The 24,966-nt window shown below is 44.0% G+C and overlaps 2 protein-coding genes across 3 annotated transcripts; both read right to left on the bottom strand.

Annotated features, from left to right (window-relative positions):
- Positions 1 to 5,140: 5,140 nt before the first annotated feature.
- MCRIP1 (MAPK regulated corepressor interacting protein 1) lies at positions 5,141 to 21,549 on the bottom strand. Of its 2 annotated transcripts, none has more exons than XM_044005191.1 (5): positions 21,402 to 21,549; positions 7,841 to 7,941; positions 7,572 to 7,690; positions 6,452 to 6,553; positions 5,141 to 6,154 (listed from the first exon to the last, which is right to left on the bottom strand). In XM_044005191.1, exons 2-5 carry the CDS (start codon positions 7,846 to 7,848, stop codon positions 6,090 to 6,092), a joined length of 294 nt encoding a protein of 97 aa, XP_043861126.1. In that variant the 5' UTR covers positions 7,849 to 7,941; positions 21,402 to 21,549; the 3' UTR covers positions 5,141 to 6,089. The 2 variants fall into 2 exon arrangements, with proteins under 2 accessions (XP_043861126.1, XP_043861127.1); XM_044005192.1 differs by having other exon boundaries at positions 7,841 to 7,938; positions 21,402 to 21,543.
- A 263-nt stretch (positions 21,550 to 21,812) lies between these two features.
- PPP1R27 (protein phosphatase 1 regulatory subunit 27) lies at positions 21,813 to 24,312 on the bottom strand. The gene is made up of 3 exons (XM_043962519.1): positions 23,936 to 24,312; positions 23,134 to 23,284; positions 21,813 to 22,548 (listed from the first exon to the last, which is right to left on the bottom strand). The coding sequence occupies exons 1-3, from the start codon at positions 24,123 to 24,125 to the stop codon at positions 22,425 to 22,427; spliced, it is 465 nt and encodes a 154-aa protein (XP_043818454.1). The 5' UTR covers positions 24,126 to 24,312; the 3' UTR covers positions 21,813 to 22,424.
- Between the last annotated feature and the right edge of the window lie 654 nt (positions 24,313 to 24,966).

The raw sequence follows: 24,966 nt of genomic DNA, 5'->3' as shown, positions 1-24,966 counted from the left end.
GGAATTTTCCTTGTTGTTCAGTTGTTTTTCAAGCGTGTCTGAAACTTCTTGACCCCATAAGGGATTTTCTTGGCAAAGATACTGGTTTGCCCTTTCCTTCTCCAGCTCATTTTACAGATGAGGAAACTGAGACAAACAGGGTTAAGTAACTTGCCTGGAATCCCACAGCTAGCAAAAGTCTGAGGCCAGATTTGAACTCAGGAAGATGACTCTTCTTAACTCCAGGCCTGACATTCTATCCACTGTGCCAACTAGTTACTGTAGGAAATATATATTCTCCCAAAATTCCACCTCTTTTCCAAATATCCTGATTTCCACTGATAATACCACCAGGCTTTCAGTCCGTGGGGCTCACAACCTTGAAGTCATTCTTCATTCTTCCCTCCCACTGTCCTCCATCTATTACCTAACCTGATTGATTTTACTCCCACATCTCTTGCATTTAGTTCCCTTATCCATCCAGGTTCAGGCATTCATCACCTCTGACTTGGACTATTGCAAAAGCCTCCTGACTGATCTTTCAGCTTTCAGTTCCAGTTCTCTCCCCTCTCCAATCCATCTACCACACAATAGATAGGATGAAGTCCAAATGTGTTATTCCCCAGATCAAAGAGCTTTAGTGGCTTCCCACTGTCTCTACAATCTTCCACCAGGAATGGCAAGCCCTCTACCACCTGGCTCCCACCTACCTTTCCAGACATTTCAGGTCACTCCTATACACACATACGTTCCATCCAAACTAGCCTATTAGCTGTTCTCTGAACTCAATATTCCATTTCCTGTCTTCATTTCTTTGCATCTGTCATCCCCTTGCCTAGAATCAGTCAATCCAAAAACATTTTATCAAGCATTTACAATACGCCAATTGCTATGCTTAGCCCCAGAAATAAAAAGAAAGTTTTTTTTTTTTTTTTAAGTCCCTGTGCTCAAAGAGCTCACATTTTAATGGGTGGAAACAATATGTAGATAAATAGAAGATATATACAGAGTAGATGGGAGTCAATCTCAGAAGGCAAGATGCTAACAGCTGGGGGGATAGAGAACAGGCTCCTACAGAAGATGGGATTTGAGCTGAGATTTCAAGGAGGCCAAGGAATCTAAGAGAGGGAAGGGAGAAGAGGGAGCATTCTAGGCATGGGGACAACAAATGCCAAGGCACAGAGATGGGAGATGGAATATAGAGTGGGAGGAATGGCAATCAGACTAGCGTAGCTGGATTTTGGAGTAGGTGGAGAGGAGTATAGTTTGAGAAAACTGGAGGGGGCAGCTAGGTGGTGCAGTGGATAAAGCACCAGCCCTGGATCCAGGAGGACCTGAGTTCAAATCTGACCTCAGACACTTGACACTTACTAGCTGTGTGACCCTGGGCAAATCACTTAACCCTCATTGACCCACATAAAGAAAAAAAGAAAGAAAGAAAACTGGAAAGGTTCTTTCCTGCCTGGCTGCCTTCAAGTAAGGAGGCAAGGACAGCCGTAAGCCTGAATGGAGAGGGAGAGAGAGCTAGTGTCAGTGGCCTACTTACCTGATCCTGATCCACATGAAGTCACGGGCACATAGGCCTGTTGCTCTGTCCTTGTTATGTCTATTATTCTAACCTGCCTTAAGGAAAGGCACATTAGCGATGGAATGGACTAGGCTAGAACTTTGTGAGCTTCAAAAGGTCAGTACTCTAGGCATGCAGGAACTACAATGTATGTATCTAGGAGTCTGTGGGCAGCCAAGCCCTATGAGGAATGATGCCTCAAACAACTTGCTTGATATGGCTCAGCAAAGGATTGACACCCAAGATCCTGGTTTCTTGAAGGAAGGGACTTCATTCATCAGCAATGCCACATTTGGAAGTGATATAGATGGGACAAATATTTTGAAGTAACCAACTCAAGTATAAGCCCACTCTTCCCAGGAGCTGAGGTGGTGGTGGTGATGTGGGATGCCCCTGATTCAGGAGGATGTGTTTCTGTTCTTGCTTTATCTTCTTAATAAATAACCCTTTTTCTAAAAGCTTTTTTTTTTAATAATTTTTTTTTTTTTGCAGGCAACGGAGGTAAAGTGACTTGCCCACGGTCACACAGCTAGTAAGTCTCAAGTGTCTGAGGCCGGATTTGAACTCAGGTACTCCTGAATCCAGAGCCGGTGCTTAACCACTGCGCCATCTAGCTGCCCCCTAAAAGCTCTTTAAAAAAAAAAAGACTTGAAAAAATAGGAAGGGGCCAGATTAAGAAAAGCATTGGGGGTGACTAGGTGGTGCAGTGGATAAAGCACTGGCCATGGATTCAGGAGGACCTGAGTTCAAATCCAGCCTCAGACACTTGACACTTACTAGCTGTGTGACCCTGGGCAAGTCACTTATCCCTCACTGCCCCACAAAAAACAAAATCGTTTGAAAGAAAAGCATTGAATGTAAAACAGAGATTTTTATATTTCATCCTAGAGGCAATAGGGAGCCCCTGGAGTTTATTAAGGTGGTGACATGATCAGTCCTACAATTTAGGAAAATCTCTTTGGCAAGTGAAATGGAGATTAGAGCGGAGAAAGACTTGAGGCAGGGAGACCAATTTGAAAGCTACTTTAATAACATGGTAAAGAGATGGAAGTACCAGACTAGGGTAGTGATGGCACGAGTGGAAATAAGGGAATGAGTAGGGGGTACGCTGTAAAGATAGAGGTGACAAGACTTAGCAGCCAAATGGACATGTGTTATGAGAACAAAGAGAGAAAGACACAGAAGTTTTGAGCCTGGGTGACTGGGAGGATGGTGGTGCCCCCAACAATAACTGATAACTCATCCCTGGGGCTGATGAGATCACCAAGATGATATAGAGGGAAAAGGGAAAGGGGCTCTGGGACAGAGTGATGGGGGACACCCAAGGTTAGTGAGCCTGACATGAATAAAGAACCACCAAATGTATTCCCTACTTACCTCTACCTCTTAAGATATCAGGCTCCCAGCAAGGCTCAGCCCAGATACCATCTCCCACACAAAACCTTTCCTAATCTCCCTAGTAAGTGCTCTCTCCTCCAAGTATTCCTATTTTATGTGTATACATGCTGTTATTTCCCCAATAGAAGGCAGGAGATATTTCATTTTTGTCTTTGTATCTGCAGTAATTAGCACAACGCTTGCCACACAGTGGATACTTGTTTGCTGAATTGAATTGAATCACAGAGTCAGACGAATTAATAGCTCATACTTGATGTTTTCAATCTTCAATCAATGGCCAGATCACTAGCTATAAGGAAAGGTTGAGGATGACAGATATGGGAATGAGTGATCAGCCAATGGTGGAAAATTGGTAACACTGGTCCATAATCTGGAGTGACTAGGATCAGCTCAGCTCTAGGCAAGAAAGACCTTGACCTACACCAAACTGTAAATTCCTAAACTGAAATGAACCACATTCATTTTTTTTTTTTGCTGAACTTTATTTTTTATTGAACCATTAACTAAACTGAAGTTGTGAGCTGGAATATCAACATGTTTTCTGAACTGACGATACCCAATCCCTTGTTCAGGACACTCTTTGGGAGTATTCTGCAGTTGCAGGTACAGGAGTGGAGAAACTGTGTCTCGTTGCTGTCAAGTGCTTCGAAGGACTTGGTGAAAGTTTAGCAGAGAAAGTGAGTAAAAGGATCCCTGAGGATCCAGTGTTGTCCATGGAATATAGGACAAGAAAGGAGCTGTCACAAGTACCAGGCTGATGGTTAGGAGAGGCCTCCAAGTTGCTATTGCCTCTCTGCTCTCCAGTCTGATGTCAGGAAACCAAACCAATCTGATAATTGCTCGGCGAGTAGAAAGGATGCTGGATCAGGAGTCAAGAGGCCTGGGTTCCATTCTTGGCTCTGTCATCAACTCATTCAATGACCTCAGGTACATTAGCTCCCTCCCTGCTCTGGGTCTATTCTAGCTCTATGATCCCAACAACTATTCTGAAAGTACAAACAGGACTAACTCCAGCTTCTCAGAATCCTGTTTCCTCAGCTTCAAACCTATCACCATCTGATCCCAAGGTCCCAGGGCAGCCTGGAGTCTGTGTCTTCCTCTCTCCACATTCTCAGTTCCTGCCCTCCCTGTGGCTAGCCAGGCCTGACACCAAGGGTGGCCACCGAGTGGGAGCTGGGATTCAGGGCAGAGGACTTCAGCTGTCAGGGTAGGCTTGGGGGCAGGTGACTGCATTGATACTGCTTGAGATGCCACTCAAGTCCCAGAAGACTATTCCGGGAAAGGGCATTCCTGAAATAAATCTTCACAGAGAATTCCTGTTTGAATTCAATTGCCTGAGACAGAAGGAATGTTCCATGTCTGGACAGACCAAAATGGCGGGGATATTTCTAGGTCAACCTAATGACAAATTGAGGACTCAAACCTCAGATTGGGTACTGCTTCCCAGCCACAGGATTCTCTAGAAAAGAAGTAAGAAGGGAGAGATCTTCTGACTAAATCTTTGTGCTCTTCTAGCAGAGATTAATCTTGAAGTTCCAGCCCAAACACATAGGAAAGGTACTGTTCCCTCCACAGCAGCACCACACCCCATAAGGAGTAGAGATTTTTCTCCTAAACGGAGTTCAGGCTGGGTCAGGAGGGGATGAGACAATCATAGAAACCAAACTGGGCTTAATAGTGAAGCTTGTACCACTGTAAGGAGTAGGAACTCCTTCACCACTCCCGCCACTGTCTGGGCCAGAACAGAGATCTCTATTGACCAAGAGACTGATCCCAGATCCAGTGCTTCCCAATGAAAAGCCTAGTCAATCAGTGTCATGGGAGCAGAGAAGATTTCATATCTCCCTTGCTGGGAAGCACAGTCTCTTTGAGCGTGTATATATATATATATGTATATATATCATAGACACTGACATTTCACAACATTTGGATTCTCATGATCATGCCTATAACCTCCAATTTCATTTCTGTCAACTCCAAAGTCCTAAGAAAGCAATGCACTCCTGAGAAGTAAGATACACTTGTAAAGGATTCCTTCCTACCACTTATTGAGGCCTCATGCTGGCTGCCCAGCCCAAGGCCTAAGAGGAAAAATGGCCTGATACCCAAGGTCCTAGTATTGAGCGGGTGCCTGAAACAATAACAGGCCTGACCAACTTGGCTATAGAGGGGGCTACAAACTCAGCCAGAGGCACATTCCAAATGCCTGACCCCATCTTTATTTACAGCTCCTCAGGCTACAGAGTAATGGCAAACAACTCAGCTCTCAAACTGTAACAGAAAAAAAAGGGGAACTACTGGTAACCCTCTCAGTAAAACTACCAGCTGGGAATAGGATAGACCAGGGAACAATGGCAGCCACTGAGCCTGATGAGGGGCATGGGGCTCATAAAGGAGAAAGGCTGCTGATCTAGGAGAGACTTGGCATGGCTGCCTGATAACCCTGGAGGGAATGTTTCCTAGAGGGCTACCCAGGCAGGAGGGAGCTGGGGCCAGTAGGGTTTGGAAAGCAGGGAAAGGGCCTCAGTTGGACATCTGGGAAAGGAAGAATGGAGACTTCCCAGACTGCCCCGACAGAGACAGTAGCAGATCTCTGCAGTGGAACCAGGTTGTGGGAGGATGGAGCTACCACTACTTAACCGCACCACTTTAGAGAACCAATTTGATCCAAACCCCACTGGCCCCAGTTCCCCCGCCCTGGATGTCCCTTGCTCCTTCCACCTTATCTCAGAAGCACAGGAAAAGATGGGAGGGCTGCCATGCTCAGCTGCCATGGCATCTAAAAGCCAAAGAAGGAAAATGAGGGCTCTCCGCTGCCAGGAGGGCAGACAGAGCAAGGCAACTCCAGAGACGTATAGGTTTAGAGTACAGGATGAGAGGATGGGTGGTGACAGGGGCCAAGTCCCTCAAGTCACAGTAACAACTTGGAACCTCCCTAAAGAAAAAGGAAGGAGATGGGGAGGAAGGGCCTTGAGTGCCAATCAAGTCCATCCTTGCAGGTACTCAGCCCAACATGAGCATAGCTCTTTACTTGCCCTGTCAGGGAGATGGGCCCAGAGGAGAGGGAGAAAAACCAACATAAAATTCTGCAACTTTCAATCTTCCAGAGGCCATGGGGAGGAAGGGAGCAACCAGGCTACTGCCCTTAGGACTTCTTGGCATCTTGTGTGTTCCGGCGTTTCAGGTCACTCAAGTCAAAAGGTTTGAAAGCTGTTGGGTGCAGAGGGAGTTGAATGTCAGTTTCTGGAGAAGATCCCTTGTCTAATCCCACCTTCCCTAAGGCAACCTTAGGATCCACTCTATCCCAGTTTTGTATGAAACCAGTCTCCAAGCTGCCCCTGTGGGAAGATTCAGTCTGCCTCCTTCAACCAGATTTCTGAAAGAGGAAGCAAGCACTTCCTCAAGTCCTTCCTTCCTAGCCCTGCATCTAAGTGGCCAATGTTCTCCTGAGTTCAGAAGGGAAGCTAGGACTCAGTAGCCTCCCCATGTCCTTGCAGGGGCACTCACTCTTCAGGCTGGGGTTAGGGACCTTTTCCACATACTCCTCCACCAGGCCACGCTCACTGCCAGACATCTGGTTCCGGAGATCTCGTTCCACACACTGCCATGCTGTGCAAGAAGAGAAACGAGAAGTTAGGGAGCAAGGTCCAGGGTGACTGGACAATGACCTGCTGGGGTCTGCCTGTCTGCATTTGACATATACTCTGTCACCACGGTTACAATTACAAGTCAGGGAAAACTCCTTTTACTGCCTCCTGCCCATTAAGCAATCTCTCTCAAAATCCACCTCCTTCAGGAAGTGCTTCCTGAGTATGGCACTAAGATGAATCCTTCACTGGGCCCTCTCAACCTTCACATACTTTGTTTTCAGGATATTAATGGGGATTTGTTGTCATGCTATCTAGGCTGTGCTTGTGTCTCCTGGCTCCTTAGCTAGATGTAAGATATTTGAGGGTAATGACCACACCACAGGATCACAGAGCATAAGAATAGTGGGGAGCCCAGAGATCCCCTTGTCCAACCTCTTCATTTTACAGACGAGGAAACTAACACTTAGAGTGGTTTAGTGCCTGGCCCAAGGTCACACGGTAATGTTGTAATAATAACAAATAGCATGTATACAGTGCCATTTATAGGTTTGCCTAGTGCTTTACAAATGTGACTTCATTTTCTCCTCACAACAACCCTGGTAGGTAGGTGCTATTATTAACCCCATTTTATATGGAACTGAGCCAGACAGAGCTTAAATGACTCGTCCAGGGCCACACAGTCAGGAAGGATCTGAGGTTGGATGTGACCTTAGGTGTTCCTAACTCCAAGCCCAGTGCTCTATCCCCATGTTTCAGTATTCAAGATAGCCCAGAACATTCTTTAGTATTCTCTCACAGCAACTAATTCAGGACTTTGCATGTAAGATGTGCTTGATTCATCATAGAATCTGAGTGACCCCAATGTTGAGGGGATCTCCTTACAGAAAGGGGGACAAAAAAAGAGAAAAGCTTCTTTGTGGGAGGGTATCCTTTAAAACTAAAAGACAATGAGCAGTTCGGAGGAGAACTTAGAAAGAAAAGCCAAAGAGATGATGACACAAGGATGGAGACCCTGAGACAGAGGTCAGATTACTTACCTTCATAAATGAAGCGAACGTTCTCCTCATGGGCTGGAGTGAAGATTTCACTGCTGTTGCTTGGAGACCGGGGACTACTGTTCCTTTTGCCATTATAGACAACTCTAGAAACAGGAGAACTGTGGACAAATACCTGGGTATGAGTATCTGGGGGAAAGGCAAGGGTTGGGGGCCACCTCCCACCATGGGCAAGGAGACTTGTAACCCAGAAAGGCCCTAGCATAAGAAGCTGGGGTGTGTGGATGTAGCAAAAATGACACAAGTCTCACCTGGTCATAGCTGGGGGTGTCTGGTCCAATCACTCAACTTGAATGCCTGGGTCTCCTTCTTGGCTTCAGTCTGTTGTTGGGAAGCTCTGGAAGGGCAACTGCTAGAGAATGAAAACCAAGTGTCAATCCAGGCAACTGCTTCCCTCTAGAGCAACCAAAGGGTGAGTTGGTAGGATGCTGGAGACCTTGCTTCTCTTCCTGGCATTTATGTCTACACTGTTAGTATGGGCAATTGTTTCAGGAAGCATGGGGTCCTGACCAGGGAGCAGAAGAGCTGTGAAAAGGATCAGTATTCAACTCTTTCTGAAATAGGGGATGAACTGGAATCTAGTCTGCAAAGTAATTAAGAAAAACCTCAGGGGCAGCTAGGTGGCACAGTGGATAGAGCACCAGCCCTGGAGTCAGGAGGACCTGAGTTCAAATCCGGCCTCAGACACTTAACACTTACTAGCTGTGTGACCCTGGGCAAGTCACTTAACCCCAATTGCCTAAAAAGAAAAAGAAAAAGAAAAACCTCAATGAAAAAGGTCAGTGAAAGATCCAAGGTTGGGGGAGAAGTAGAAAGGATGAATGTATTTAGAGAGAATTAGTAAAAACAACATGAGAGAAGAAAGAAGTACTTTAGGAACACATGCTGAGTAAGGTGATATATGCTCTCCTTCCCACTGCACCCCACCCCCTTTTAGCAAAGGAAAATCAGACACAAACACAGAATCTTGGAATCAAAACAGAGAGCAGAGGCCAATCTAATCCAATCCCTAACTGAGCAATACTCTTCATGACATACCCAGCAGGCATCATCAAGCCTTTGCTTGAAGGCCTCCAGTGAGGGAGAATCTACTATCTCCCAAGGCAGCTCATTCCATTTCAGATAGCTTTGTTAGAAAGTTTTGCCTTATGTAGATCCCTAGAGCGCTCCAGCAGAGACTTCCTTCCAAGATAATATGGAAGCATTAAAAATGACGATTTGGATCTGCCATTCAACCACCTGAATCTACTTAACTGTAGTATGATCCAGCCCAGAGGTGTCAAACACAGAGGTGACAACCCTCCTAAACTTGGCACTAACCAGACTAAAATGCAATTGAAAAATATTTAACAAAATAAGTAAAAATACAATAAAACATAGATGATATTAATATGTGGTTTTCTAAGTCAGTCTATAGCTCACAGGGATCTATCTTTATGTACAGTTTAGTGGCCCGTTCCTATTTGAGTTAGATATATATCATTAATCTAGCCTACTTCCCTCCATCTCTTCCATAAGAACATGGATTTGTCAAAATCTTCATTAAAATCTAGGTAAACTCTATAGCATTCTACTGATGTACTGAGCTACTTACCCAGTCAAAAAATAATAAGAAGGGGGCAGCTAGGTGGTGCAGTGGATAGAGCACCAGCCCTGGAGTCAGGAAGACCTGAGTTCAAATTCGGCCTCAGACACTTGACATTTACTAGCTGTGTGATCATGGGCAAGTCACTTAACCCCAATTGCCTCACCACCCCCCCAAAACAAAACAAAACAACAACAACAAAATAATAACAAGGTTACTATGGAAGATGATGAAAACATGCTGGCTCATTCTGATCAATGTTTCTTTTTCTAGATATTCACTAACTATTCCTTTAACATATTCTAGAATTTTGCCAGGAATTTAAGTCAAATACATTGGCCTATGGTCCATAGACTATTATGTTCCTTTTTTAAAAAAATGAGGGGCAGCTAGGTGGCACAGTGGATAGAGCACTGGCCCTGGCTTCAGGAGTACCTGAGTTCAAATCCAGCCTCAGACACTTAATACTTACTAGCTGTGTGACCCTGGACAAGTCACTTAACCCCAATTGCCTCACCAAAAAAAAAAAAAAAAAAGGACATCTGTTCTCCAATAACTCTCATTCTCCATGATCTTTTTTGGGGGGGGAGGCAGGGTAGAAGGGGAAGAGGCAATCAGGGTTAAGTGACTTGCTCAGGGTCACAAAGCTATAAGTGTAAAGCATCTGAGGCCAGATTTGAACTCAGGTCCTCCTGACTCCAGGGCCAGTGCTCTATTCACTGTGCCATCTAGCTGCTCTCCACAATCTTTCAAAGATCATTGACAAGTGGCCCATAATCCTTTTTGCCAATTGTTTAAGAAGGTTAAGATGTCATTTATTTGGGCCTGGGTGACTTGAACTAATCAAGTGAATTAGGTACACTTAAGAAAAAATGTCATTGATATCACCTGCTTCTCCAAAATGGTCAGTTCCTCATTCCACACCCAAAAAGTCCTCTCTTACAACACAGAATAACAAGAAGGGAAACAGAATAGTAAAATTCATGAACACATCAACTATGCCCAATGATACATGTTGTGTTCCACACCTGGAACAGCCCCCCACACACACACACACATATACACACTTCTGCAATGAAGGGGGGGGGGTGCATCCTCTCTTCTTCAAGGTCTTAGCTAGGTGTTTCTTTACAATCTACCCTTATGAATTCCCCATTCGGTCGTTAGTCTTCTCCTTTCCAGTACAAAGAGGGTTTTCCATGACAGAGAAAACAGAAGCAAAATAAGAGGTGCCCCCTTCTGCCTTCTCCATTTCATATGGGATTATTGTCAGATACCACTCAAGTATCTTATTCCTTCTTTGATCCTCCTCTTTCCCCTCAACATAACTAAAAAACAAACAAGCAAGCAAAACCCCAAACCCGTTTTTATTGCTTTGCTAACCAACCGTAGCTCCCTCTGAGTTTCGGTGTGCCTGACACTAAGCTTACAAGACTCATCCTGTTACTGATTTTGCTGACTCCATGGCCCATGGAGGTAAACCATACTTCTACAGTATTTTATGGATTAAATGATCTCAGCTCCTAGAAGTACTGCCCTGGTGCCATGGGAATTTGTTTGGTTTGATGTGTAGTCATCTCCTCAATTCTGGGAGTATAGTCAACCCCCCCCCAAAGTCATTAAAGCCTGCTTCTAGGGTTCCACTGAAGCACCTTTGGATTACTACTCCAGAGTTTCTCCAAGAGTCTGTATTTGGGTCTTTAGAATCAGGCTGACCTGAGTCTGTTTGTCCTCAGAGAAGCAGGCCCCACTGGGCTTCTATCAGGGTAAACAAGAACGGGGAGGGGGCAAATAAGTTTACAACAACCTAGTTAGGGCTTGACCTAGTGGGATCCTATCACTGACCAGTATTTATAGCTACCTCTTGCTCTGGGGATTTCCATAGCCCAGGGGAATGGCTATTTTTAGTTAGAAGTTCTCAAATTAGCCAGCCAGAGAGAGAAAAGTACTATACTGGTGATAGAGGGAAGGCAGAGGAAAGGGTGAACGGATTGAATAGTACGTCTAGCATCTAAGAGGCCAACCTAGGCAAGATGCACCCCAGGAGATGGCATACAGGGCAAACAAGGGCTGGTGCCATCAATGTCCCCATTTTGATACCCCACTTGGGACACAGATGGGCAAGATCTACCCTGCCCTTGAAGAGTTCGTTGGCAAAAGGGCAAGGAATAAGTAGAGAAAAAGGAGTAAAGAGCGAGAATTTCACTTTTCTCTCTATCTTTGAAAATCTCTGGAGGGAAAATAAGGCTGGTGTGGGTATTTGAACATAGGCACATACCCCAAAAAAGGTCAAAGTTAGGAAGAAAGTTCCAATATGTCCTAAAACATTTATAGAAGCAGCAAGGAACTGGGGCGGGGGGAGAAGTCAGTGACCACCATTCAGGGAATGGCTGAACAAACTGTAGTACATAAATGTGAACACAATATTTATTAACCCTATTTTACAATGGACAGTAAGAAGCAATGAAAACAGACTTGTTTTTCAAGACATGGGAAGGCTTATAGAGACTGATGCAGAGTGAAGTAAGCAGAATCAGGAAAATAATATACCCACTGACTATAAGAAGGTCTACAGAAAGAATAACAACTAAAAAAATTAAAACTGTATACTGTGTAATTATAAAGAACAAGTTTGGACACAAGCAAAAGACAGGTGACTATAGTTTCCTCTCCGCAGAGAATGAGTGAATTATGGAAGTGAAACACTGCATATACTGTCAAACTTGGCTGTGTTGATTATTTTTTCTGAATTGTTTTTCCTTCTTTTTTCTTCTTTTTTTTTTATGAGATATTTTATTTTTTCCGTTACATGTAAAGATAGTTCTCAACTTTTGTTTATACATGCTTTACAATTTCAGATTTTTCTCCCTCCCTCCCCTCCCTCCCCCCCTCCCCTAGACAGCAGGTAATCTGATATAGGTTATATCTATATATCTCTATACATAAACATATAGATATATATATATATATACACACACACATATATATACACATAATAACATTAATCCTATTTCTGCATTAATCCTGTTACAAGAGAAAGAATCAGAGCAGTGATGCAAAACCTCAAAATAGAAAAAAAAAAACAACAGCACCCAAAACAAAAGAAATAATATGGTTCAATCAGCATCTATACTCCTTTTCTTCTTTTTTTAAGGGATGGTTCTCTGGGTGGAGAAGACGGAAGGGCATATTAGGAAATGAAGGTGATGTAAAAACAAAAGGTATCAGTAAAAAAATTTTTTTAATTAAACTGTTAGTATCTGAAAGACTATATATTAAGGGCAAAAAAGCAGATGTGGGCTTTTACATTTATATTATACCAAATTATTGTACAAACATAAACCTAAGAATATGAAAGAAATTAGGTAAGATCAGAAAGAAATTTGAATAGAGGCATTAGAAAGAAGTAGGAATCAAGATTTGCTGAATTTCCTGTAGCATTTATAAGAAAAAAATCACACACGCAAAAAAGAATAAATCACAAAATTTAGCATATTTACTCAAGGAATCATAGAGTTGGAAGGGACCTGAAAGGCCATCTAGTTCAAGGTCATCTAGTCCAAGTGCAAAGTGGATAAGTCTTTAATCGGGCACTGTCAATGACAGAGTGTGCATTACCTCACAAAGCAGATCGTTCCACTTTCAGAAAGCTCTAATTGTTAGGAAGTTTTCCTCAGGATATAAAGCCGAAATCTGGCTCTGTGTAACTTCCACCTAGTTACTATTCTTAGTTTTACTTTCTGGAGCCATAAATCTAATCCTTCTTCCACAAGACAGCCCATCAAATGGTTTAAAACAGTAATCACATTCCAAGTTTTCATTTCTCCAGGCTAAAAATCTTCAGTTCTTTCAATATGGTTTTGAATCCCCTTGCTACTCTGCTTGTCTCTGATGGAAGTGTTCCAGTTTGTCAAAGTCCTTCTTAAATATCCATATAGTACTAAAGATGTGGTCTGACCAACACGGAGTTACAGTAGAACTATTACTTCCTTTGCACTGAATACTCTACTGTCATTAATGCAGAATGCTGTGTATAATTCTTTAAACTATCTTATGTATATTACCATCCCATTCAAAATACAAGCTTCTCAAAGTTCGGAAGGAAAGCAGACAAGTAGGGCAGCTTTGAAAGTAATATGTAGGGGCAGCTAGGTGGCACTGTGGATAGAGCACCAGCCCTGAAGTCAGGAGGACCTGAGTTCAAATCCAGACTCAGACACTTAACACACACTTACTAGCTGTGTGACCCTGGGCAAGTCACTTAACCCCAAGTGCCTCACTAAAAAAAAAAAAAAAGAAAGAAAAAAGAAAGTAGGGGCGGCTAGGTGGCACAGTAGATAGAGCACCGGCCCTGGAGTCAGGAGTACCTGAGTTCAAATCCGGCCTCAGACACTTAACACTTACTAGCTGTTTGACCCTGGGCAAGTCACTTAACCCCAATTGCCTCACTTAAAAAAAAGAAAAAAAAAGTAATATGTAGAGTTTATTATACACGTGGGGGAAAAAAGCAAGTTGTAATAGAGATATGCGTTTTCACATGCAATTTTTTCTGTTCTATTTAGTGGGTTTTTTGGTATTCACTAAATTCAGAGCTGTTTTTTTTTTTTAAACCTACAAGCTAAAGGATAAAGGCTGTGTTTTACGTTTAATGTAAATTCCCATTCCCTCCTCCAGTGACTTGATGAAGAAGGCATTTGTTTACACTTCTTTCTGGTCTCTTGATAAAGACAAGAACCCTTCACTTAACTTGCTTTCAGTGAGTCTCTGACCAGGATATCTTTGTAAAAGAGGGGATCTAGACAGCCCTTCTGGTATGTCTCTGATTCTACTTACTGGGTTCTATACTTTTTCATTGTTTCTTTGTTTGTTTTCGGGGCAATGAGGGTTAAGTGACTTGCCCAGGATCACACAGCTAGTAATTGTCAAGTGTCTGAGGCCAGGTTTAAACTCAGGTCCTCCTGAATCCAGGGCCAGTGTTTTATCCACTGCATCACCTAGCTGCCCCTGGTTCTATTCTTTTAAATAACTGGTGCTGGAATGCAACTTCCACAGGCATCTCCCTTATGATGACTCCTCACTAGGGAAAAGACTCAGAGCCAATCCCTCGGTATCCACCATTCTATGTCACTGTTCCATGAAGTCAGGAGTTCTTATCCTTATTCGTTGTTATGGTGTCTTTGGCAATCTGGTAAAGCCTGTGGGCCCCTTCTTAGAATCATAATTTTAAAAGCATAAAATAAAACACATACAAAGGAATCAAAAGGCTGGTGAAAAGAATGATGTAATTTTTTACCTATACAAATTCAAGGACCCCCTGAAGTCTATCCATGCACTTCTAGTTAAGAAACCCTGAACTAAACCTTTTCCCTTAGCCAGTAGTTCCTTTAAGGAGGTTAACCTACCACAGTTGAAGCATCATTTCTATTAAAGATGAGTTAAAGATTTAAAGGATAAAAACCTGTGCTCAACTCCAGTGGGTTTTCTTACAATGTGACACTGACTCCAACCATGGAAGTACAGTCACAGGTAAACAAGGAATAAATAAGAAGCAAAGGAACAGTGCTTCTCAGCTTTTGAAAGTAAGCTGGTACCTTTTTAAGATTTTTTAAAAAAAATTTCAAAGATCCCTACAATAGATGTACTACATTAGCCAACTGATTAAAATATGTAACTGGAATTAGAATTTAAGTTTCTTGAGGGAAGAGACTATTTTCACCTTGTCTTTTATGGCCAGTGCTGGCAACCCAGTAATAAATGCTTTTTGACTGATGGATATGAATATTCTGTAATCAATCTCACCCCATGTTAAAAACTACTGAAGGGGGGGCGGGGAACTAGGTGGCACAGTGGATAGAGCACCAGCCCTGGATTCAGGAGGACCTGAGTTCAAATCCAGCCTCAGACACTTGACACTTACTAGTTATGTGACCTCAGGCCAGTCACTTAACCCTCGCTGCCCCCCCCAAAAAAAAACTACTTTAGGGAAAAAAATCTCCCTAGCCTGTTTAATTTATAAAATCTCAATGGTAAGGGGCATGAAAACTCCAGTCTTCAGTGAAAGCACTGGAATGCATTATTCCTCATACTCTTTTACTATCCAGAAACCACAAGCCAGCTGGCCTCAGTGTCCTAAGCTTAGTGTCACAGAAATTACTGAAGACAAACTCTCTTACTTTCTTCACAATCACTCACTGGGTTTTCTCAGGACACAGACAGGTTTCTCTAACTAGTTGGTATCATATGTAGGAGAGAAAGGCAAAACAGGCTAGAATAAATTATCTGGTTTTCTTTTCACAAATGTCCTAACACTCCCACAGTTTCAAATATCAATTCAGTGCAGTTAACTCCCAAATTTTTATAGGGTATTATGCTGTCAACTGCCCAGTGGATATTTCCACCTGCATTAAGGCACTGAACTAGGTGCTCTCTCTCCCAAACTGATCTGTTTATAAAGGAAAATGACAAATGTTAGAGGAACTGAAAGAAAACAGACACACTGAAGCATCTGTTGGAGCTGTGAATTGATACATTCTGGAAAGCAGTTTAGAACTACACCCCCAAATTGATAAACTAAGTGTACCCTTTTGCTCAGAGTTAACACTTACCACAGCTATACCCTAAAAAAAAAAAGCAAAGAAAGAAAAAGAGACCTATGTACCAAAATAATTATAGCAGCTCTTTTTGTGATAGTAAAGAACTGGAAGCCAAGAGCTGCCCATTAATTAGGGCATGGCTGAACAAATTATGGTATATGAGTATAATATACTATTTGCTGAAGGACAGTTTTGGTGAAACCTGGGAAGATTAGTATAAACTGATATGGAGTGAAATAAGCAGAAAAAGGAAAATAATTTATACAATAACACCACCACTATAAAAACAAACAATTCTGCCTTAAGAATCTGATCAATGGGGGCAGCTAGGTGGTGCAGTGGATAAAGCACTGGCCTTGAATTCAGGAGGACCTGAGTTCAAATCCGGCCTCAGACACTTGACACTTACTAGCTGTGTGACCCTGGGCAAGTCACTTAACCCCAACTGCCTCACTAAAAAAAAAATAATAATAATAATAATAATCTGATCAATGGGATGATAAACTATGGTTCCAGAGGGATCCATGATGAAGCCGACCTCCTGACAGGGGATGGACTCAGACTGCAGAATGAGACAAATTTTTTGAACATAGGCAATACAGGAATTTATTTTGCTTGACTATGCATTGTTAAAAATATTTGATTTTCCTTTTTATCCCAGTGGGGGGGGTGGGAAGGAAGGTAGATTTTGTTAATTTTTAAAACATTTAAAAACAAAATAAAAAGGTAAAAAATCACGTCTAAAGTTGACCTCCTTCCCAAACCAGCTCCCAACTCCACTATGGTACCACCATTCTCCTAGTCACCAAGATTCAAAACCATGGAGCCAGTTTTCCCCCTCTTCCTTGCCCTCTACACCCAGTCTTCATCAAGCACTAAAAGTCTTCCTTCAGCATTATCTTTATCCACAGTCTCCTGGCTCATTCTTACTCCCACCACCTCAGTGATGCTATCAGATTAATCTTCCTAAAACAAAGCTTTCAATCATGCCCTTCCATAGACAATAAGCTCCATGAGGGAAGTGTTTTTCACTTTGTATTTGAATTCCCAGTACTTAGCACTTAACATTTTAAAATATTTTTAAAAGAGGAATAATAAAACTTTAAAAAACAAAAAATGCATAAGGGGAAACAAAGCAATTTTGCCAATTCAAAAAATAATTATTTAAAAAAATAAACTGTACACAAGTTGTTTCTTATACAAGCCTTATAGTCTTTGTATAGTGAAATATTTGATAATTAATTTCACAGGGGCAGCTAGGTGATGTAGTGGATAAAGCACCAGCCCTGGATTCAAGGGGACCTGAGTTCAAATCCTGCCCCAGCCACTTGACACTTCCTGGTATGGAGAGGACCTACACTCGTGACCTGGTCCTAACAAAGTGACTTGACCAGGAATGAGGAAGACTGGTGTTCAAATGTTCCTCAGACTTTTACAGTGTCACTCAGGGCAAGTCTTGGAGAGGAGCATGTAGGGCTGTCGGCCCTTAGCCAATCATGGATCAGAGGTTCTAGAACTGGCTCTGTTCCTTACTGGCTGTATGACCTTGAATATGGGGTTTAATCTCTCTGTGCCTCAGTTTCCTCACCTGTAAAATGAAGGGGTTGCACTAGATGGCCTCTCAAATCTGGCCCAGCTCAAGAGCTGGGATCCTTGATAATTAATTTCACAATAAAAAAATGTAAAATTAAAAACAAAAAGAAGGCTCAGAGAATTACAGTAGCTTGTATACAACCACATCTTAACAAACAAACAAAAATTGCTAAGAAACCTCTGCCTCTCTTTGCACAGCTTGATCCCTCACTATACCTTTTTTTATAGCACTCTTCAGGTCTTCAGGTACTGAGACCCACTTACATCAGTGTGACTATGTAGATGTTACACCAATCCGGAAATAAATTTATCCAATAAAATGAATTTATCCAATACTTTCCGCCGAGTTTCCATCCTAAAATTCCCGCTGCCTACTAGATATCTATCTTCAACTGACATCCAACCACATTTCAAACTCAACATGTTCAAAAATGAACTCAGTATCTTCCCTCCTAACCTTAACTTCCCAATATCTTTCTTTCTTTTGATGTACCACCATCATATTGGTTCAGTTCAAAAAGCACTTTCAAGTACTTATCACGTAAGCAAGGACAAAAGACAAAAACAATCCCTGCCTTCAAGGAGCTTACATTTTACTGTCACCCAAGTCCTAAGCTGCAGAATCTCTATGCCTTTTCTCTTTCCTTCACTTCATCATCAAAATAGTCCTTATTCAGTTCCACCTTTGAAATACTTCTCAAATCTGTCACCTCCTTTTCATTCCTACTGCTACCATCCAAGTTCAGGCCCTTATTACTTTTACTGCTCATGCACATACCTCTGTAATCCTACCTCTGATACTTATTCCCTGTGTGATTTACAATTCACTTGGGCTCTCTGGACCTCAGTTACCACATCTATAAAACGAGGGGGTTGGACTAGATGGTTTCTTCCAACTTTAAATTTATGAACCTGTATGAGAGCTTCCCAACTGGTCTTCCTGTCATCCCCTCTCCCAAGTATCCATGATCCTAACACCCACCCGACTTTCCTAAAGCAGTTCTATTCTGGTCACATCACACCTTGCTCCATTACTTTCAGTGCTTGTTGCCTTTTGCTTTCAGAATAAAATTTACCAGCATTCAAAGCTCTCCACAATGAATCCAATCTACCTCTTCTGTCTCATCAACACTACTCTCCTTCACAAACTCTAGGCTCCAGCCAAAATGAAGTACTCAGAAGCCTCCACTCTCTTTCTGCTCTTACCTATCTTGGCTCATACTACATCCTCCCCCTAATACCTGAAATGGACTCTCTTTCCCACCGATTCCTTCCCACTGAAAATTTTCAGGTCTGGCTCCAAGAAGCTTCCCCTAATCCCCCTAGAGAGAACAACCTTTCCCTCTTCAAACTTTTCTTAGAACTAAACAAGGATGTACACTAACCCATATTAATTTACATTATAGTTATTTGTATATACATCTCATCTCCCTTATAAAACTATAATCTTCTTGGGCTCAGGAGCTATGTTTGATTTCGTTTCAAAAAAAAAATTCTTCTGGCACCTAGCAAAGCGTCTTGGCCCTAATAAAAACTTGGCAATATTTGCTGAATTGACACATTCAAAGGCCTTCATATATATATATTTATTCTCACAACCTCAAGATCTCCTAAGAAAGAAAGAAGTGGGGGCAACTAGGTGGCGCAGTGGATAGAGCACCAGCCCTAGAGTCAGGAGTACCTGAGTTCAAATCCAGCCTCAGACACTTAACACTTACTAGCTGTGTGAGCCTGGGCAAGTCACTTAACCCCAATTGCCTCACTAAAAAAAAAAAAAGAAAAGAAAAGAAAAGAAAAAAAAGAAAGAAAGAAGTAATTGGGGTCTGTTCCAACTTTACTGGGGAAATAAGTACAAAGTAATTAAGCAATATTTTCAAGATCCCACAGTGAGTAAGATCACAACAGGGAGATAAACCCAATTAACTTGAATCATATTAAAAAATGCTTCGTAAGAATAAAATAAGGATCTTCTGCTTGGCAGAAGGAGGAGTAGGATAGTCTTGGAAGTAGAAGTAGTGTTTCCTGATTCCCGCCAAAATTATTCATGCTTTGATTCTCATATTTGATAAGTAGAAGGGAGCAGTGGTAAAGTGGGAAGAAAGCAAGCCCTAGAGACTGGAGAGACATGGATTTGAATCCTGTCTGATACCTTCTAGCTATGTGTGACCTAGCAAGTCATTTAATCTCTCTAGGTCTCAGGTTCTTCAATGTAAAATGGATAACATTTTTAGTACTTACCTCACAAAGTTGTTGTGAGGATCAAACACGAAGGTAGTTGGTACAATGGATAGATAGATCAAGGGACTTAGTAGTATCCAAATAGTCCTGGATTCAAATCTTGCCTCAGATATTTACCAACTATATGATCCTAGGCAAGTCAGTTAACCTCTTACCTGCTTCAGTTTCCTCATGTGTAAAATGGGAATAATAAGGCACCTACCTCCCAGGGTTGTTCTGAGGATCAAATGAATGTATATCCCTTTGCAAATGATAAAATGTTAGCTATTATCACCAAATGAAGTAATGTATGTAAAGTACATTACAAACCTTAAATCACATATATAATAACTACGTATATATATATATACACATATAGTTGTACACCTTTTTATACACACATATTTTTACACACATATTTATACAATTTAGGGTTTGTAATATGATATAAACAGATATAAAATCATTCTGTCTCCAGGCCTCTGAACATTCCAGTTTGAACTAGTCAGATTAAATCTAGGTGATCTTCAGACTCCAGCAACAACAGGGCTTCTTAACTTTATCAGAAAGCTGATACTGAATCGGGAGCCACTTGGAGATCCTTAAGTAAAACTCGAAAATTTCTCAACTTCTTGTTGCTTCCTCCTGAAACCAAGGGGGAGGAGGGGTGACAGTCCAATAGGGTATCTGAACAACTAAATACTAAAAGTTCCAGTTCCAGCTCTATCACTAACCTAGCACTGATAAATCTCCCTTTGGTATGAGGAAGTTTAAAGGGCATACCTGTCAAACTACCTGGGGACCATGACAACAGAAACCATATAAATACAAGAGCAGATAAAGCAGGGTTTGCCCATAGTGTAAGAAAAAAAGCACTGGATTAGAGCTGGATTTCTCTCAGCAAAGTCACTTGAGCTTTATTTTCCCCATCTGTAAAAAGGATTTGGTCTAGATGATGTCTAAGGTCCCTTCTAAGATCAAACTGGTACCAAATTCATATTTATTGGTTATTCCTCTCCCTCAGTGAATAATACCTGCAGAAGACAAGTACAATTTGGGGCTCTTCCACCTCAGAAGAGTTGAAAGGCACTGGCTTTCAACAGAAACGCACTCCCAGGCTTCAGAGATTACCTGCTATTGCTGGCAGGTTTCATGAACCCCTAAAAGGGAGGCCAAGCCTCCCCCATACCCCCACCTTCTTCTGCACTATTCTGAAAAGCCCAGCAGCGGTGGCTAAGTGTGGAGATTAGCACCTCACCGTCAGGGAGAAGAGGGTCCCGCCGGCTCTCCCTCCCACATCACCACCGGCAGGAGGGAACCGGTGATATTGACAGAAAAAGGGTCCTAATACCTGGCTGGGGGAGAGGAGAACCAAATGGATAGGATCCCCAGGTGGATCTGTTCCTTTCCACACACCAGCTTGTAGTGAGCCAGTCCTACTTCTGGCCTTCGACCTAAATCACTGGAAAACCCACCCCACCAACATCACCTAAACCCAGGTGTCGAGATATGGGTACCTCGTCCCAGGGTGAGGGTCCCCTGTTCCCCAGTTAGGGGTTATACAACATGACAGGTACACTCGGATAGGTCACGGGGTAAGAATCCTCCAGCAGGAGGGGGAGGGGCCCACCTCACGACGTGCCGTGCCGGTCGCATCGCGACAGAACGGTGGGGGGGGTCGTATCGTGACATGAAGGGGGTGGGGGGAAAGGGAGGAGGCGTGGCCCAGGCCGCGTCAGGGGCGGGGCGATCCCCACAGGTTTCCGGCGCGAGCCCAGTCCCGCCCCCCAGCCCCGGGCCCCTAGCCGCCCCCTGGCGCCTCACCTCGCCCAGTTTCAGACACCGCCACCGCCGCAGCCGCTTCCAGCTGGGAGGCCCGGGCCGGAAGTGACGAGACAGAGGGGCCGCGCAGGCGCAGGATGGAGGGAGAGCCCCCATGTGATTGTTCGGCCCGGGCGCGCCTCTCTACCAGTAGCCCCACGGTAACCTCGGCCCCGAGGGTTGCTGGAGGGGGCGTGACCGTGCCCGAGGCCCCGCCCAATGATTACACCCACCCAAAGGCTCCGCCCCCTGTCCCGCGCATCCCCGACCCCTTGGGGTAGAGAGCGGAAGGAGAGAACTAGGTTGGGGAAAGGGACCGCGGCGGGCCGTCTAGGACGGCCACCTTCCCAGCCCCCGGGCCTCAGGAGACAGGAAAAGTGGGGCGGGGCAAAGAGGCAACAGTGGTCTGTGGAAATCACATTTATTGAAAAAGTAAAAAGTGTTCAACGATTAAAAAAAACCAAAACACGAAAATGTCCTTTACAAAAGCCAAGCTCCCGGCCGGGCAGCAGAGAAAAGCGGGACCCGGGGCGGGGAGGGGCCGAGGGGAATCCACAGCCCTCTTCCCCAGGTCCGGGCGGAGCAGGAATCTGCGAGCACAGCCCCCATGCCCACACCCACCCCACTCCCAACCACTGTGGAGCCCGGAACCTCCAAGACATTGGCCTCCCCGTCGGGGGTCCCTCCCGCCAGGGCCGAGGCGCGCGGGCAGGACGCCCAAGCCCGGGGCAGGGGGCTGGGGTGGGGTTACCCGCAGCCGAATAATCGAGTTCACCCCTCCGTGCGTGCGGGGGGCCCTCCGGCCAGGCTGACCTGGGAGGGGCGGTACTTGGGGAAGAGGCACCCATTAAGAGCTTAATCAATAGCTTAACTTCCCAACACACTTCACAACTCCAGCTCCAGCTCCTCCCCGCCAACCCCCCGCAGCAAGTTCAGGGTCTCCAGGAGGAGAGGAGAAGGTGGGGAGGAGGGGGAACAATGAGGGCTCTGCATAGGGATGTGGGCCCCAAGAGGATGGATGGTCAGTCAGTCCATCGTGGCCCCTTTGAATAGCTCCACCAGATCCGTGTAGTCGGGGTCGATGAGGTCGGAGGGCAAGTCACCGTCGTCATTGGCGACGTCTATGTCAGCCCCCAGGGAGATGAGGTATCTAAGGTGGGGAGGAAAACGGTAAAGGGCTGGGAGGAACCAGAGGCCTAGTGGTACAGCCTACAGTTTGTCTTTTTTCTAAGTAAAGGAAGAGGCATGAAGTGGTCTAAATCCCTGGACACAGCCTCATGTCCTGGTATCAACCACCAGAGATGGGTGGGATGAGTGCTTGAATGTGCACTTAGGTTAAAATGCCAGGTCCACCATTGATGATCTGTGTCACCTTGACCTCTCTGGGCCTCAGTTCAGTTCAATTCAAGCATTTATTGTCAAAAATAAAATTAAAAGTAGCCCTTGTCTTCAAGGACTTTAATTTTCTTAATAGTTTCCCAAATAGGGTCGGACCTTTAAGGTCCCCTCGGAGCTAGCTTTAAATTCATAGTGTCCTATCATTTAGAGATCATCCCACTCTTTTCCTAGGAGTAGGGAAATGGAACTTAGGGTTATGGAGGCTGGACTCTAGAGTTTTAATTTGAGATTCTGCTCCTCCCTCCAAAGGATGACCTTGGGTGAATTACCATGTCCCCGGTCTGCCATTGGCAGCCAAAAGGAGATCGGAGCCCCTACCCCTGCCTGGGCCCCTCACCTGGCAATGTCTGGGTAGCCATCACTGCAGGCCATGTGCAATGCAGTCCATCCTGTTTCATCTCGCTGGTGGATGTCAGCCCCATACTTGACGAGCAACTTCACACAGTCCAGGTTTCCAGAAAGTACTGCTTCATGCAGGGCAGCCAGACCTGGAGGAGGAAACATTAAAGAAGTTAACAGTTAGGTTGATTGGAAAGGAGCTGGGGCTGAGAGCAAACTCCCTACTCCATGTTTTCTCCCTGCCTACCCTAGGGGAAACCAAGTATGGCATTTAGTAGTTGTGTGATCTTGGGTAAGTCACCTCTCTAGACCTCATTCTCCTCATCTGTAAAAAGAGCAGGTTGAGTTAGATGACCCCTAAGGTTCCTTCCAGCTCTAAATTGGTGCTCCTATGAGCCAGGCTAAACCGCTAATCAGTGACAGTTATTCCCAGAGCAATCTCTCCCTAATCCAAGTACAGATTTGTTATCTCCTCCTCTGCCCCTTCAGAACTCTTTGAGCACCTGTTCTCTCTCTCTCTCTCTCTCTCTCTCTCTCTCTCTCTCTCTCTCTCTCTCTCTCTCTCTCACACACACACACACACACACACACACACACACACACACACACACACACCAGTTTGTTTATAACAAGTCTAAGGTCTTCTTGTGTAGATGTAGCTTCAGGTCCCTTCACTTCCTTTAGGGTTCTAAAATTCTCTTCGACGGTATGGTGGGGGTAGGACAGCAAAAGGAAATCAGTTTTGAAACAATAGCTAACTTTTTGAAGGAGTGTGAAAGAGGGGAACCTCTTTTGCTCACCTGAGGGATAGATGGTGTCCAGGGTGACTTTTCGAGTCCGGATGAAGCGCCCTACCTGCCGCAGGTCACCCTGTCGGATGTGATCCAAAAACAGGACATCATTGGGAAATCTGACACAGCGTTCCGCGTGTAGACGCCGCTGATTATAGCGACTACGGTGGGCAGGGGTGGTTGGCACTGAGTAACGCATCCTAGCAGTTGGTGGGAGAGAGCAAACTCTTCCCCAAGTGCCTCTAAAAGACTTGGAGGGTCTAGGGAAGTGGTAAGTACAAGCTAAAGAATGTGCAAAGCACAGACAGAGCTTTGGTCTTTAAGAGAAGTTCCGATAATACAAGGATGGTACTGATGATAGCAGCAGCAGTTACACTAATGTTCCTCTCTAGCCCTGGACATTTCAGCTTTATATAGAGCTTCCCAGGCTATATAAAGTGAGCAAGTCATGCTGTTTGCCGAGAGAGACTGTAATTGAACCACCTCCCTCCCCGTGCTCAAGATCATGTTGTAGAGTCTCAGCTTTCATTCCACCTGTCCCTGCAGGCAGCCAAAAGGGTCAGCTTCTTCCTGGCTACCGGCTCACAGCCCCACAGCTGGACCTAGGCACTTAAAGCTAGGCCCACTGAAATGCAATGAGAATCATGTTAGGGAATGAGTCGACTGGGAAGACTTGTGATTGCTGACTCGGTCAAGTTAGTCAAACTAGCAGCTATTCAAGGGGGAAACAAGATCCAAAAATAACCATGAAGGATTATTAATACCTCAAAGCCCCAGTAATTCCAATTCGATGAGCTGGTTCTTAGGCAAGAGATGATGAAATGAGAACTACCAGCACCCCATCCACTATTGTCTGTCTTTCTTCAAGTCCCAAATAAAATCCCATCTTCTATAAAAAGCATTTCCTGATCTCCCCCCTTAATGCTAGTGCCCTCTCTCTTATTAACTAACTCCAATTTACCCATCATATATCTTGTTTGTACAAAATTGTTTGTATGTTGTTTCTCTTATTAGACCATAAGCTTTTTGAGAGCAGGGAC

Source organism: Dromiciops gliroides, chromosome 4, assembly GCF_019393635.1.
Source record: "Dromiciops gliroides isolate mDroGli1 chromosome 4, mDroGli1.pri, whole genome shotgun sequence".
Classification (NCBI taxonomy): Eukaryota; Metazoa; Chordata; class Mammalia; order Microbiotheria; family Microbiotheriidae; genus Dromiciops; species Dromiciops gliroides.
Note: the sequence above shows the minus strand (reverse complement) of the source record. Positions and strands in the feature narration are given on the sequence as shown.